This window comes from Helicoverpa zea, chromosome 5 (genome assembly GCF_022581195.2).
Source record: "Helicoverpa zea isolate HzStark_Cry1AcR chromosome 5, ilHelZeax1.1, whole genome shotgun sequence".
In the NCBI taxonomy this organism is placed as follows: domain Eukaryota; kingdom Metazoa; phylum Arthropoda; class Insecta; order Lepidoptera; family Noctuidae; genus Helicoverpa; species Helicoverpa zea.
The window spans coordinates 13,336,382-13,350,121 of record NC_061456.1 but is presented as its reverse complement, the minus strand read 5'-3'; the positions used below and the strand labels follow the sequence as shown (position 1 = coordinate 13,350,121).

The window sequence follows — 13,740 nt, the reverse complement described above, 5'->3', positions numbered from 1 at the left end:
GTCCGAGTTGCACCTGGATATTTGAAAAAAGAAGATGCCAGTCTAGACGTTTAAATACTTTTTAATTTTTGATTTAAGTATGGCCAGTTTCTTCACTCGTATTTTGTGTATAAATCGTAAGTATGTATTTAATTTGCCAAAATATAGCAATACAATATAATAGATGTTCAGATTATGAATACAGCTATTAGAATGTTTCAATCAGGATTTAAGGACGAAGGAATCAGGGCAGGTAATAAAGTAAATTTTGTTATGTGTTAGCAAAACTCCGAGTAAAATTAATTCATAATCATTGCCGTCATCACACCTGCCCTTATCCCAATTTTATTCAGGGTCGGCACAGAATGACTTCTTTTTCCATACTCTTCTATCAGAGGCCATCTCACAAATAAGCTTATTTTAGTCATTCTTTCATAGTTTGAAATGAAATACCTAGATAATTTAAAGATTTTGTTATTTTCTTTTCTAAATTGCTTAGAAACGGAACTCCTAATAGGAAGTACTTAGTAGCACGTAATTCTATCTAGCATTTCTAAACTTTAATTTGTCAATTGTTCAGTCGACTAGATCTGAGTAGTGTCAGTGACCTAGGGTCTAGGTCATTGTAGGCCTACTATTGAGTAAATTATTGGTAAATAATAATTATTATTTATATTTTTCTTTTGTTGAAGCAATAGATTATTATTTATTTATAATTGATTTCTTGCTTTGAATTGCTGGAGCAGCTTGTGCAAAGGTTTAGATGTTATCTACTAATAAGTTTTTTTTCAATGAAAGTAACGTTTTTTCTCTATACGCAAGTTGTATTTTTATTTTTCTTTGAATGAACTTGGAGAATTGTATGCCAGAAACTAATTTATTTAGAAGTACTTCATGGCAGATTTTTAAGAACTCCCAAAAAATAGAGGAGCCTTATGCTGAGCGAGGGCCGTATTGCGCGCTTTAAGACGCATATTTTCCCCTTTTATCATTAATTCTGTATAATGTGCCTAATTTTAAGTGTGTGTATGCGTCTATTGTTGCGCAATAAAAATTATTTTCTTTCTTTCTTTCTTTCTAGCCTTCAAGCAATCACAAACATGTGTATTTTAAAGACCTATTCAAGTTTTTATGTAACGTTAAGAGTTAGGTGTCGTATGTACTTAAGATAGTTCTACTATCGTACAAAAACTGAAATGCATAAAAATCAGTACAGTACTTCGTTAATAATGTAATTTCCCTACTAATTGAAATCAAAGAACCCCGTTTAAAGTTCCATTCGTTCCCTCCGACTGGTTTAGCAAGACAACAATGGTCGTTATAGAGTATGGTGTTACAAATAAGAAAACAAATGAAAGCGATGGTGTTTGTTCGGTCACAGTTACGATGTTCCACGTAACCATTCGTCACGGTTCGTTTGCGCGCCTACCGTCTAGCCATGGGACGAAAGTATGATGTTCTACTGTTGGGATTTCCGAACTTAAATACTAATACTTATTAGCAAACATTTGAACATCTTTGGGAATCGTTAAGAAAAATCCAGGCAGATGATGATGATAAAGCATAAAGTGGGATATTAAATGATCGCTCTGAGATAGGCAGCCTCATCTTGAAACTAAAGAATTATACCACGCTGCGCTCACCAACACGTACAATTAGGGCGGTGAGTACCTACGGGTACATCCTCTAGCTAGGGCGAGACCTTTGTCTAGCAGCAACTATACCTTTCCATTTTCATAGAGTTTCGCACAAATAGTGCGAATTACCTATATGGTAGATTTTCGTTACCAGTCTAGCTGTTTGTTTTGGTATATTTTATAAACTGATGGCAGCTGGTGTGGATGAATGGAAAGGGAGATAATCGATGATGACATCAATCAGAAATCAGTGAATGTTATTATGACGGCTGACAGAGAAGAATGGAAGGAAAAACAATTGCGCCGACCCCAAAAAGGAACGAGGCAGGAAAAAGACAATAAATAAGAAACACAGAAAACAAGTTTGCAAGAAAATAAATTGTACCAATATTAATAAATACCAATTTATTTACTTTTGGAAACTTAGCGAATTCTCCTGCTATGAGCTTATCACTCTTTATTTCTAAATCCAATTATATTTCTCTGCGTTTCTAATCGACGTTATAAGTTACGTTCTTATCAAGGGGTCTATTGTTGACAGCCTGCCTTAATTTTTTAATATTAATTTCGTAATTAGATCAAAGAATTTTAATAGAGCTTGCATCTTTTGCAATCTGTGTCTAATCAGCGAACTTAGGCCAAGTGTTAGCTAATTTTTTCTCTTCTAAGTTATAGTTTGATTTGCATTTAGTAACTTCAGATGACCGTTGACTAATATTGGAAACTCGAGTCAAGGGAATTGCTTTTTTATGTGCCCCGTTTTGTAAAACGTAGCTAATTTTAAATTGGACTGTAACTTTAGGTTTAATGAACGAAGTTTCGCTTCTGTTATCTAGATGTTTCTATGTTTTGTTAAGGTAGCAACAAGTAGGTCTTGTTTACTTATAACAAGATGTACTTATGTAAAGTGTATTGAAATTTGTTGTAACTGAACATGGTGCTAAAGATATAAGAAGATTAAGTTCATATTGTTTCAATAGTTACTTATAAACTCGGAACTGATACTCTACTTAATCCATTTGAACAATTCCAAGTGATTATCGTTTATAATGAAAGGAACGAAACTGCTAAAATTGTATTAAGCTTATACATTACCTCAGGAATAAAACAGGAACTTACTTTTTTGATATTAGAATGTAGGTACTTTTTGCTATAAGTTTATACACCTTAACTAAATTATCTAGGAAAGTATAACGTAACAGACTAATCATATACCTGAATTTAACGCCATCTACCACTGCTCTTTGGTACTATCGTGTACAAAGCCTTGCTGAAAGTTATGCGCGAGCGCAAAATGTAGCGCACATTACAAGTTAAATTCTGCACTGTTCTTTTTCAGCTTTGAACTTGACTATTTTTAAATATAGTCGGTGTCTTAGAACTTTTAGAAGTAAGTTCAACTAATTAGCATATTTTTAACGATTATCTTGCAAATGGCAATGAAACCAAACAGGTGTATGTTAGAGAAATATGTATCAATATTTTTTATCTCACATTTTAATAATGCAGTAATTTCAATTTGATGTTATCTCAGATCATTACTTTATAAATATTAGGCGAGCCCTACATATTTTTCTTAAGCATTTTGACCTTAACAAAATTAATTAACAGCCTAATTTATTCAAGGGCAATGATTTTCTCTTATTACCTAACTAAGAGCTTTTAACTTTGATAATATTTTTTATAGGTACGATGTACCTTAAAAGACATTCGTGGGTCCGAAAAAAATGTCGTGACCACTTTCAAGTAGTTAAGCTAACTTTAAGTTTTAAGAAATTGTGTATAGACAGATCCTCAAAATCAAGGGAAATGTAATCAGGCAGTATTATTGGACTTATCAACTAGTTTTGATAACCCGTTTTGATAATTTATCATAATATGTAATTTTAGTGATAGGCCACTTCGTACTTTTCGGGAAAAGCTTTCATTTTGCTTATGTTAAACTTAGCTTAGGTAATTCCAGGACTATTGCTCTTATATTTCCGTACATATCTTTATCAATGATAAACAAAGCTTACTTTATATTTTGACGGTCACAGAGTATGTGCTCGTATATAAGACGCGGTGGTGTCGCCGCGCGCCTCACTACAGGTCGTGACCATCATCATGTCTTTACGGGTGAGTGCATTTTATTCATTATATCAATAACTATAATATACGTCCTAAGTAATTATATGCTCTTGTTAGAAAGGTCTTTAGGATCGCCAATAAGAAATTCTCTTCGTAGGTTCACTTTTCTATTGTGGATTTTCATTTGTGATGTTCAGGAATTTTCGCGGTTCTTAAGTCAAAAGTGTTGTCTAATCAAATCTGTTGTTTCTTTTCAAAATTTCAAAAGCTTGGCTAATAATAGAGCTTATTTTATCTGCTGAAATGATACTGATTTACAAAATTGATTGTTTGTTATTTTTTAGAAACAAAAATGTTTGCCCTTTGAATGAAAAGTTTATCTCCCTAGAAGAGACCCAAGATCGGCCTTTGTAATTAGTGTGACTTTCGATAAGAGCTTGCAATAAGCATTACTGGGTAGGTACTGATGCTTCTAGATTTAAACTTACCTACTTTAAAACCACTCTCAAAAACAGATCATTATCGTAATCATAGGTTTAGAACTATTTGATTTGGCGAGACCAATCTTAAGCACTGCCTGAACTCCTGTTACGAGGTCTGACAGATTCACATTTCGTACCTATACTTGTTCCTAATAAACGGTTGTGTATACAAAGTAGCAATTATGTTTTCTCAGCTTCAGACTGCAAACGTTTAGTCAGCCGATAGTTTGTACCTATGCATATTACAAAGATCAGGTATTTAGAAAAGAACATGTATCAAAACGACTGAAAACTTTGATTGGAATCAAGATTTTCTTTGGCCAAATAACTGGCAATTGTTTTGCCTGTCGGCCAAACTTTTTAGTTTGCAATGTGCGGGAATCTTACAAAGCCTGAAAGACTGGTGTTTCGTATACATATTCCCAATACTTAAGCAGTTGACTATACGAAGTTACAAAGTAGCAATTATATTTTCTCAGCTTTAAACTTACAATTTCGAAACCGGTCTCAAAGATTACAGAAATAAACTAATTAAGTTCCCGCTAATAGTACAGCTTTCGCTAACATTCGGTAAATTAATATCGAAAGTGACATAACGTGAGATAGGTACCGCTTTTATTGATTTTCTGGTATTTTTATGTAAATAAAGGTGTTTATGTAATGTGGTTAAAACATGCGTAACTACATTTACTTGGGACTAAGGCCAGTCTATTAAAAGATTGTGTGTTGGTTAAAAATAATGAAGCCAATGTTTTTTATGATAGGTCTCGTTTCGATCCTGACTTGGAAATTGATAGCTCCGTGCGTACGTACCTAGTAATGATTTTCTCTATTTCCTTATTACATAGGTTTAAATTAATTGCTAAATTATTTATGTCCAAAACTAAATAATTTCAAGCTGACGTACAAATACAAATGCCGTTTAAATTTTTCCTCATGCAATTTTAGCCTATAACTAATATAATTGATGAATATATCAGTATACAATTAAAATTAAATTTAACCATAACCTCGAAAGGTCCAAATATCGATTAAACAGTCTAAACTTCCTGTTAATCTTAGATCTAGCCTGCCTCGGCCTCGAGTGAAGGCGAAACGACTTCTATCAAGATCAAGTTCAGATCACTTGCTTGTAATGTAACTTATGACTTGATATGTAATGTTGGTAATACATTATGTTGTGTTTTGTCAAGTATATGGTATGTACGTATGTACTTTATTTTAGAGGTTATTGTCATTCGTTGCTCTAATTTAGAATGTCTCTGTGTTGGATGTTTTCATAGGCAGTGATATCTTTGGGAAATGAGTGTGATTACCTACATCTATTTATCAACTTTTCGACCCGTTTTCTGACAATGCAACAATGTATTTGTGTCTAGTGCATTCAATTTAGCATATACATCACGTCTTATATTTTGGTAAAATAACTTCAAATTGTACGAAGATTTTGTAATAAATGATTTATTTGGACACGCTACCGCTAACCGCAAGTAAAGATCATGTTCAAGATCTCTTAATAACATATCTGCCATTATAGGTCTAACCTTAAGTTTCGAATAGTGATGTTATTACATCGGTTCGGTTAACCAAGTTTACGGAGAATTAGGACATTGAAGATACCTCATACAACCATTTGGGTTTCTATATAATCAAACAATGTTAGTTACAATATAACATTAATACCAATAATTTTTGTAAGTAGCCGTTTACCTATAGTGCATGTGGTGTTAGCCTATAAGTGATTGTTACACTTACAGATGTTTATATGTAAATTCTAAATGTAATGTTATGTGTAAACAATTGTTGGCTAACCTAATAAAAAATAAATAAATAAATAAATAAATACCTACAAACTTGGATGTGCGCTATCCTAAACTTGAATATATGCGATCAATACGGTGAGTCTACGTTCAGTTTTGCCAGCACTAAGTAGACTCATATGATAAATACATAGTTAAGTTGTGTAATAATCCATAGGACCATTCCTCAATTAAAACTATCAATGTTGAAAAAGCTTCAGATACAAAATCACCCTTTGCGGAAGCAACACCATTTGTACACAAAAATAAAACAAAACACGACACATGTGGTAGGTAGGGGTCATAATAATATCCCAAGGTCTTCAAAATGCTAAATGTCAGTTGCATTATATCAATGCAGTCGTGTTGCATTCTCGTGATAAATCCGATCTTATTGCACGAGTACTTGGTAATGCTCAAAGAATGCATTTACGGACTCCTACGCGAAGTTTTACAATTAACATTACTTATTATGATATGGACAGATGACCATCTTGACAAATTCCTAAGTATTGGGAAATACACGTTCAATTGGTGGGCTTGGTCCCGACTGCCATTTGATCATCTTTGTCAGTAAGTGTATGGGTTTTCAGAAGAAAGCAAGTTTGACAACCAGTCTTACTAAAGGGTACTTAGTTTGGGCGGGTCAGATAGGCAGTCGTTACATGTAAAATTCTGGTACTCAGCTAAATCCGGTGAAGACTGGAAGCCGACTCCAACATAGCTTAATTTGTGATTAATGCGATATTATACTACCTACATAGCCCTGTACTCCTATCTTTTGCATCAAACAAACAGTCCTTATTACATCGTTTCCAAAACAAATATAATTGCTGTCGGTTCATTAACCTTCATATGACGTCTTCATCTGCAAACCAAATATGGAAATCATTAAAACAGCAATGCGGATATTTTTGAGTAGGAAATAAGAGTAATAACTTCCTATGACGACTAACTTATTTGTCAGACAATTAGGAGCTAGGTCTAGTTGAAGGTACCTAATCGACTAATTATTATTTTGTTGATAGGTATGTAACTTTATATTGGGACCTTGGCAACGGCTTGACCTATTTGACCAAATGCTTAATGCAAAGATTGGAATCTTAGTAGGTAATTACTGAGCATACTTATATCGGTTTTAGAACTAATGATGAATGCATAAAATACTATGAATGATTCTAAAGGAAATTGCATTCTTACATCCATTATTGAAATCACCGTAAGGTCTACGAATAGGAGTTGCCCGCGTCTAATATTAGTAGGTAATAGAAGTTTTTTTATTTTTATTTAGCCTGTGTTGTCCCACTGCTGGGCAAAAGCCTCCCCCATAGCCTTCCATATTTCTCTACTTTCTTACTCTACTCTCTTGGTCGCCTACCATAGAAGTATTAATATAGAGGTAATAATTGCGACTACAAATAGGTTCTCATGATATTATTTTGGCTCATATAGGGAGCTACAAAAAACACAAGACTTATATTATGGTATACCCCTTTTTCGGCAGTCTGATTAAAATTCTTCCTAATCAGATAATAATGACTTATTTCCCGTGTTCCAGGTATCTTTCTTTGTGTGTGCTGTGTTGGCATTGTTCGCGTTGTCAGCGGCAAAGCCTGATGATGGAGAGACTGTGACTGTACCTGCTCCTGGACTTACATACGGTATGTGTCGTGTTTATAGTCCATTTATGTTACTGACCTTTGAAATCCTAAGCATCTCTATTCTCGACCTTGACTCAATCAAATCGGTATAGGTAATTGAGACCTACAAAGAACAAATGTTCGAGATTCATTTTATTATATCCATTAATGTAACGTTTTAACTTAAATATTTTTTCTAGAACATGATTACTCTATTTACTGTTACTTTCTTAGTACTTATATCTTAGACACCAATGACTGTGTTTCGGATGGCACGTTAAACTTTAGGTCCCGGTTGTCATTGAACATCTGACACCAGTCTAACCAAGGGATATTGGGTTGCCCGGGTAACTGGGTTGAGATGGGCAGACGCTTCTTGTAAAGCACTGGTACATACTTGTTCAGCTGAATCCAATTAGACTGGAAGCCGACCCCAACATAATTGGAAAAAAGGCTTGGAGGATGATTACTCTATTTATGTAAAAAATCTGATCTGTGTAAAATTAAAATAAAATTATTTCCATCGCAAAGCACAAAATGGAAATATGTACAAATTAAAATTATGAAAAAATTTATTAACCGTTGATATTCTCATTTTTCAGGAGGCATCCCATACGGTAGCGTGAGCGGCAACGTCGCGGAGTTCTTCAGCAGACAAGCGCCATCTGGCGGCCGCTCCGTGTACCTCAACGGTCCTCGCGGTAACAGCGTCGACTACGCGCCTATTGAGCAGTTTCTACGATAGATGGCGCTGTTTATAGTTTTAGATTTAGTGCCAAAATATTGGAAGTTTTTTTGTAAGGATGTAGTGCATATCCTAGGGTTTTTATAGTCGAAATTAACATTTAAAATGTTAGATTACATAATGGGCGTATTGTAATAATATGCCCATTTTGTAATAAGATTAAGAAATAAGATGCCATATATCTTAAATTGATACCTCGTAAGTAAAGAGATGTGAAGATTAAATTGAATGCATGTAAGCAGTGTACTTAGTTAATAAGTAAATGCCATTAATTTATTTTTCTAATCGATCTTTTACTTCTGCTAATTGATTTCCAGACTATAAATCAGGCCGGCCATTATCAAATAATGTCTGGTGTGTGTATTGTTTTAATACCTATAAGGGTGAGTCCGAATTCTAACAATCCGAAGAATGTCAGGGATCCACTTGAGAGTAGTTTGAGTATGAAACAACCAAAAATTAACCATCGCAAGCTTACTTTATCTGTTGTTTATCTTTAGAGGTAAGTAGGAGCTTCTCAGATTAGGTTCCTTCCTAATAGCTCCTATCTTACATCTACATTATAATTATGGTGTCTTATGTAGAATTAAAAACATATTACCTTAAAGTATTTAAAAACCAAATTGAATAGAAAACAATACCCTTTCATGTGACATAATTATAATCTTATACGACAAAAACATTGTCTTGAACACTTTATAAGGTCCCAAAGTATGTACAAGTAAATTACTATACATGATTGTTGTACCAACTTACTTCCCACGAGTAATGGCTATTGTCTGCTAAAGTTCTACTGTTTTTGTCAACCACCGATATTTCCTATGTATCTGATAAAGTACCTAAGGACGATCAAAATGATAATAAAAGGGCTCATTAAGATTTCGAAAAGATTATGTTCGCAAGAGTTACCATGGCCCAGGGACACAAAGGGCTCCAGAAGGAACACGGTGAGTTAAATTGAGAAAAAGAATACTATGGATTTAAGTTCAAAGACAATTTCATCCCTATATCAGGAATACCCAGAGACCTGTAATAGACATAGGTACTGTGTAAGGCTCGTCTGTACTGTATCCTTCTTTTGCTTTTAAGGTTCTACTAAAAGTCAAACCTTACAACTTCTCCTTCTCCATTCCCAAAGAATACACAGGAACTTTTATACAAACAACCTGCTTCATTCCCAAAGCTACACAAAAACTTAAAATCAACCTTACCACCTTCAGTAACAGGTTCAAATCCCCTTACCCGTTGGGGTACGGCCCCAACCTCACGTAACATGACTGGGTCACTCGCCACGCGTCATGGCACTACGATATGACATTACCAGGCTTACCCATACATTATTAGTGTACGCGGTTATTATAAGAATTGGGTCACATTTGAAGGTGAGTTATGGCGCAAAGGATGGCGATGACAGAAATTTGAGTTTTGCTGTTCCTACAAGTCTTTGACTAGTGAAGATGGAAACTGTTTTGGTGAAATAGGGCATACAATGATCATGGAAGGCAGACAAAAAAGAAAAGCAGTGGAAAGAGAGAAGGCATCTGTAAATTGATATTTTGGGTGATGACAAAGAGTGTAGTTTTAAGATCAGTGGAAATGGTTTCCCCAGAGGGACGTTGTGCAGTTTTGATACTTACTATCAGTTAACTAAGTAATAAATGGGGCAAAGATCTCTCTTCCCTTGATAGCCAATATAGCTCTCTCAAAGACTATTGGACGTACCTATCTACAACCTATTTAAAACGAATATGCAACAAACGATGAACTGATAAATTAACTGAATCAAAGAGAACAAAAGACAGCAATAAAACATGGACCTATAAAACAAAAACTTAAAGAACAGCCCTTAAAATCCGGGAGCAAGAACGATCTAGGTAACTTTAGACCGATCTCAATTCTGCCCGCGTTGAGCAAAATTTTTGAAAAGCTAATTTTAAATCAACTCCTCCGGCATTTTAATTCATACAATATTTTACATGCGGAACAATACGGTTTTACAAAGGGTCGCTCCACAACGGATGCCGGAGTTGCTCTACTGAAACATATATTCAGTGCGTGGGAGAAGTCACAGAATGCTATCGGGGTGTTCTGTGATCTTTCCAAGGCGTTCGACTGCGTCCAACATGAAACGCTTACCCAGAAGCTAAAGTACTATGGTATTAGAGACAGCGCACTTAGTGTTATTAGCTCATATTTAAGCGGTAGAATGCAATGTGTTGACGTTAATGGTGTCAAATCTTCCAATCTACCCGTTCGTTTGGGCGTACCGCAAGGGTCGATTTTAGGTCCATTTTTGTTTCTTGTATACATTAATGACTTGCCATATTATTTAAAATCATTGTGTGATGTAGTATTGTTTGCTGATGACACGTCTCTAATTTTTAAAGTTGATAGGAATAGAGTAGATTTTGATGACGTGAATTCTTGTCTTTCACTAGTAACGCAATGGTTTACAGCCAATAATTTAGTTTTGAATACGAAGAAAACAAAATGTATTAAAGGACAATGCTATTCTTTGTATGGAAGTTGGGCTCAAGTATTGCCCACAGTAACTGCATAGTGTATTATGTTCCATAGGCTTATATTAGGTCCCAGACCAAAGCATTTCGAAATCTATCCCGGGAGTCCTGAGAAAAAATGGTTTGACTATTATTCAATATTACATAAAATAAGCTTACGAACTCTTAACTGTTCCACTTTTATTACCTTAATTGAAATGAATTATATTCATTGACAAATACGAGGTATTGTACACGACAACTTTTTTTTAACCGACTTCCAAAAATGGAGGAGGTTCTTAATTCATTTGTATTCTTTTTACGTTTGTACGTGCAGAACTCCGTCGTTTACCAACCGATTTCAACAATTATTTTATTGTTTGAAAGGGCTTACTTCCTCAATGGTTCCTTTGTCATCCGGCCCAGGGTCTGGTGATGGAATCTCTAAAAAAAATCGGGAGCGACTCTCGAAAATTGTAGACACATATCGAGTAAAACCTTGTCATTCGGGTATATGTCTCAGACACCACAAAACTGTAAAAGTTAAGATCTGACCTGACAATGGAGACGACAGAGAGACGAGGGAACTCCTCAACGGTATCTACTAACTACCTCATGTTCGAGCTTATTTTATTCGTCTTGATAAGATTTTTTTAGAAGATAGCTCATAGCGCAGGCGCCTTGTAGATTTAAACCATAAATTCAAAAATATTGCGGTAATTACCTTTTTTCAGAAAATCATTGTCAGTTCTTATTAGAATCCAACGCTTTTAGAATTTATTTGAAAATCACAGTAAAAAAACCCATTCCAACATTTTCCAGTACTGGATCCTGACAGCGAGATCCTGAGCATTGAGATTGACAATATACATATGAGTAAGACTTATTTGGCAGAAAAGTCTTATCAGATTAATTTCTCGGGACCCCTGGGACCGATTTCAAAAATATTTTGATTTCTTGTTAAGAGTGAATTAAAGAACCTATTCCAACCACTTCCACTACTGGGCAAATGGCATAGGCTTTGTAAACAGACTGTTCATGTGGAACATTTAAACCGGTTTTCCTCGGGACCCCTGGGACCGATTTCAAAAATATTTTAATTTCATGTTAAGAGTGAAGTAAAGAACCTATTTCAATCACTCCCACTACTGGGCAAATGGCACAGGCTTTGTAAAGCGACTGTTCATGTGGAATATTAGAACCGGTTTTTCACCCGGACCCCAGGGACCGATTTCAAAAATATTTTAATTTCTTGTTAAGAGTGAAGTAAAGAATCTATTCCAACCACTCCTACTACTGGGCAAATGCCAAAGACTTTGTTAAGTGACTATCTAAGGAGAACATTTGAACCGGTTTTTCTCGGGACCCCTGGGACCGATTTCAAAAATATTTTAATTTCTTGTTAAGAGTTAAGAGTGAAGTAAAGAATCTATTTCAATCACTCCCACTACTGGACAAATGACACAAGCTTTGTAAAGCGACTGTTCATGTGGAATATTAGAACCGGTTTTTCTCCGGACCCCAGGGACCGATTTCAAAAATATTTGGATTTCATGTTAAGAGTTAAGTAAAGAACCTATTTTGACCACTCCCACTACTGGGCAAATGCCAAAGACTTCGTTAAGTGACTATCTAAGGAGAACATTTGAACCGGTTTTTCTCGGGACCCCTGGGACCGATTTCAAAAATATTTTAATTTCTTGTTAAGAGTGAAGTAAAGAATCTATTCTAACCACTCCTACCACTGGGCAAATGGCTCAGGCCTTGTAAAGTGACTCTTCATGGAGAATATTTGAACCGGTTTTCCTCGGGACCCCAGGGAGCGATTTCAAAAATATTTGCATTACGTGTTCAGAGTGCACTAAGGAACCCCCTGGAACTACTCCCATTGCTGGGCAAACTATGAGCCCAGACCCTGGCATTGTCCTTTGCTTTGCCCAATGTAAAAAATCTCGGTCCCGGTGTAATTTTGAACAATGAGGAACTTGAAACGGTACATGCTACGACTTTTCTAGGGATAACAGTAGACTCCAAAATTCAATGGGGTGAGCATATAACTGGCATCACGGGTAAATTAAGCTCTGCTGCGTACGCTGTCAGGAAAGTAAGAGCTCTCACCGATGTAGCCACGGCGCGTTTAGTGTACTTTAGCTATTTTCACTGCATCATGTCCTACGGAATTCTTATGTGGGGCAATGCTGCCGATATCGAGAATGTTTTCGTACTACAGAAGCGCGCTGTCCGTGCTATATACAAACTTGGTGCTAGAGTCTCCCTTAGGGAAAGGTTTAAGGATATTGGTATTCTGACTGTGGCGTCTCAATACATTTATGCTAATATAATATACGTAAGGCAAAACCTAGATTCATATAGTAAAAACAGCGACGTACATCATTTTAATACTAGAAATAAACACAAGTTAACCGCACCTAATTATCGTTTACATAAGGTACACGGTTCATTTGTGGGGCTTTGTGTACGCATTTATAACAGAATTCCGGTTCATCTGTTGGAATTAACGGACAGTTCTTTTAAAAATAAAATTAAAGAAATTCTTGTTAAAAAGGCATATTATAATGTTAATGATTATTTCACAGATAAACGCAGATGGCAGCTCTGAAGTGGAACAAAAGTGCTTTATTTTATTTTGTATTATTCGGTGTTTTAAATTAATAATAAATAAAATTGAATTGTATAACTGTAAAATAAATTAATAATAATTAAATTGTAATAGACAGCTGTGTTGCTGGGAAGTTTGTTCTTCACCGCTTCTTCTTTCCAGCCATAACACTAGGAAGTGGTGAAAGGGGGGCGTTTTGGGGGTGCTGTCATTCTTGTAAAATTTTGACGTTAAAAAGTGCTAATCGTATTAGCCTATTTTAATAAATGA

The 13,740-nt window shown here is 35.3% G+C and overlaps 1 protein-coding gene across 1 annotated transcript; it reads left to right on the top strand.

The window, feature by feature from the left end:
* Nucleotides 1-3,706: 3,706 nt before the first annotated feature.
* LOC124630413 lies at nt 3,707-8,637 on the top strand. The gene is made up of 3 exons (XM_047164312.1): nt 3,707-3,734; nt 7,526-7,628; nt 8,210-8,637. Exons 1-3 carry the CDS (start codon nt 3,723-3,725, stop codon nt 8,350-8,352), a joined length of 258 nt encoding a protein of 85 aa, XP_047020268.1. The 5' UTR covers nt 3,707-3,722; the 3' UTR covers nt 8,353-8,637.
* The last annotated feature ends 5,103 nt before the right edge of the window (nt 8,638-13,740 follow it).

Excerpts from the sequence above, each read along its gene's own strand:
- LOC124630413 (XM_047164312.1), top strand. Across the intron at positions 7,629-8,209 it reads TGCTCCTGGACTTACATACG|GAGGCATCCCATACGGTAGC; the intron begins GTATGTGTCGTG and ends CTCATTTTTCAG.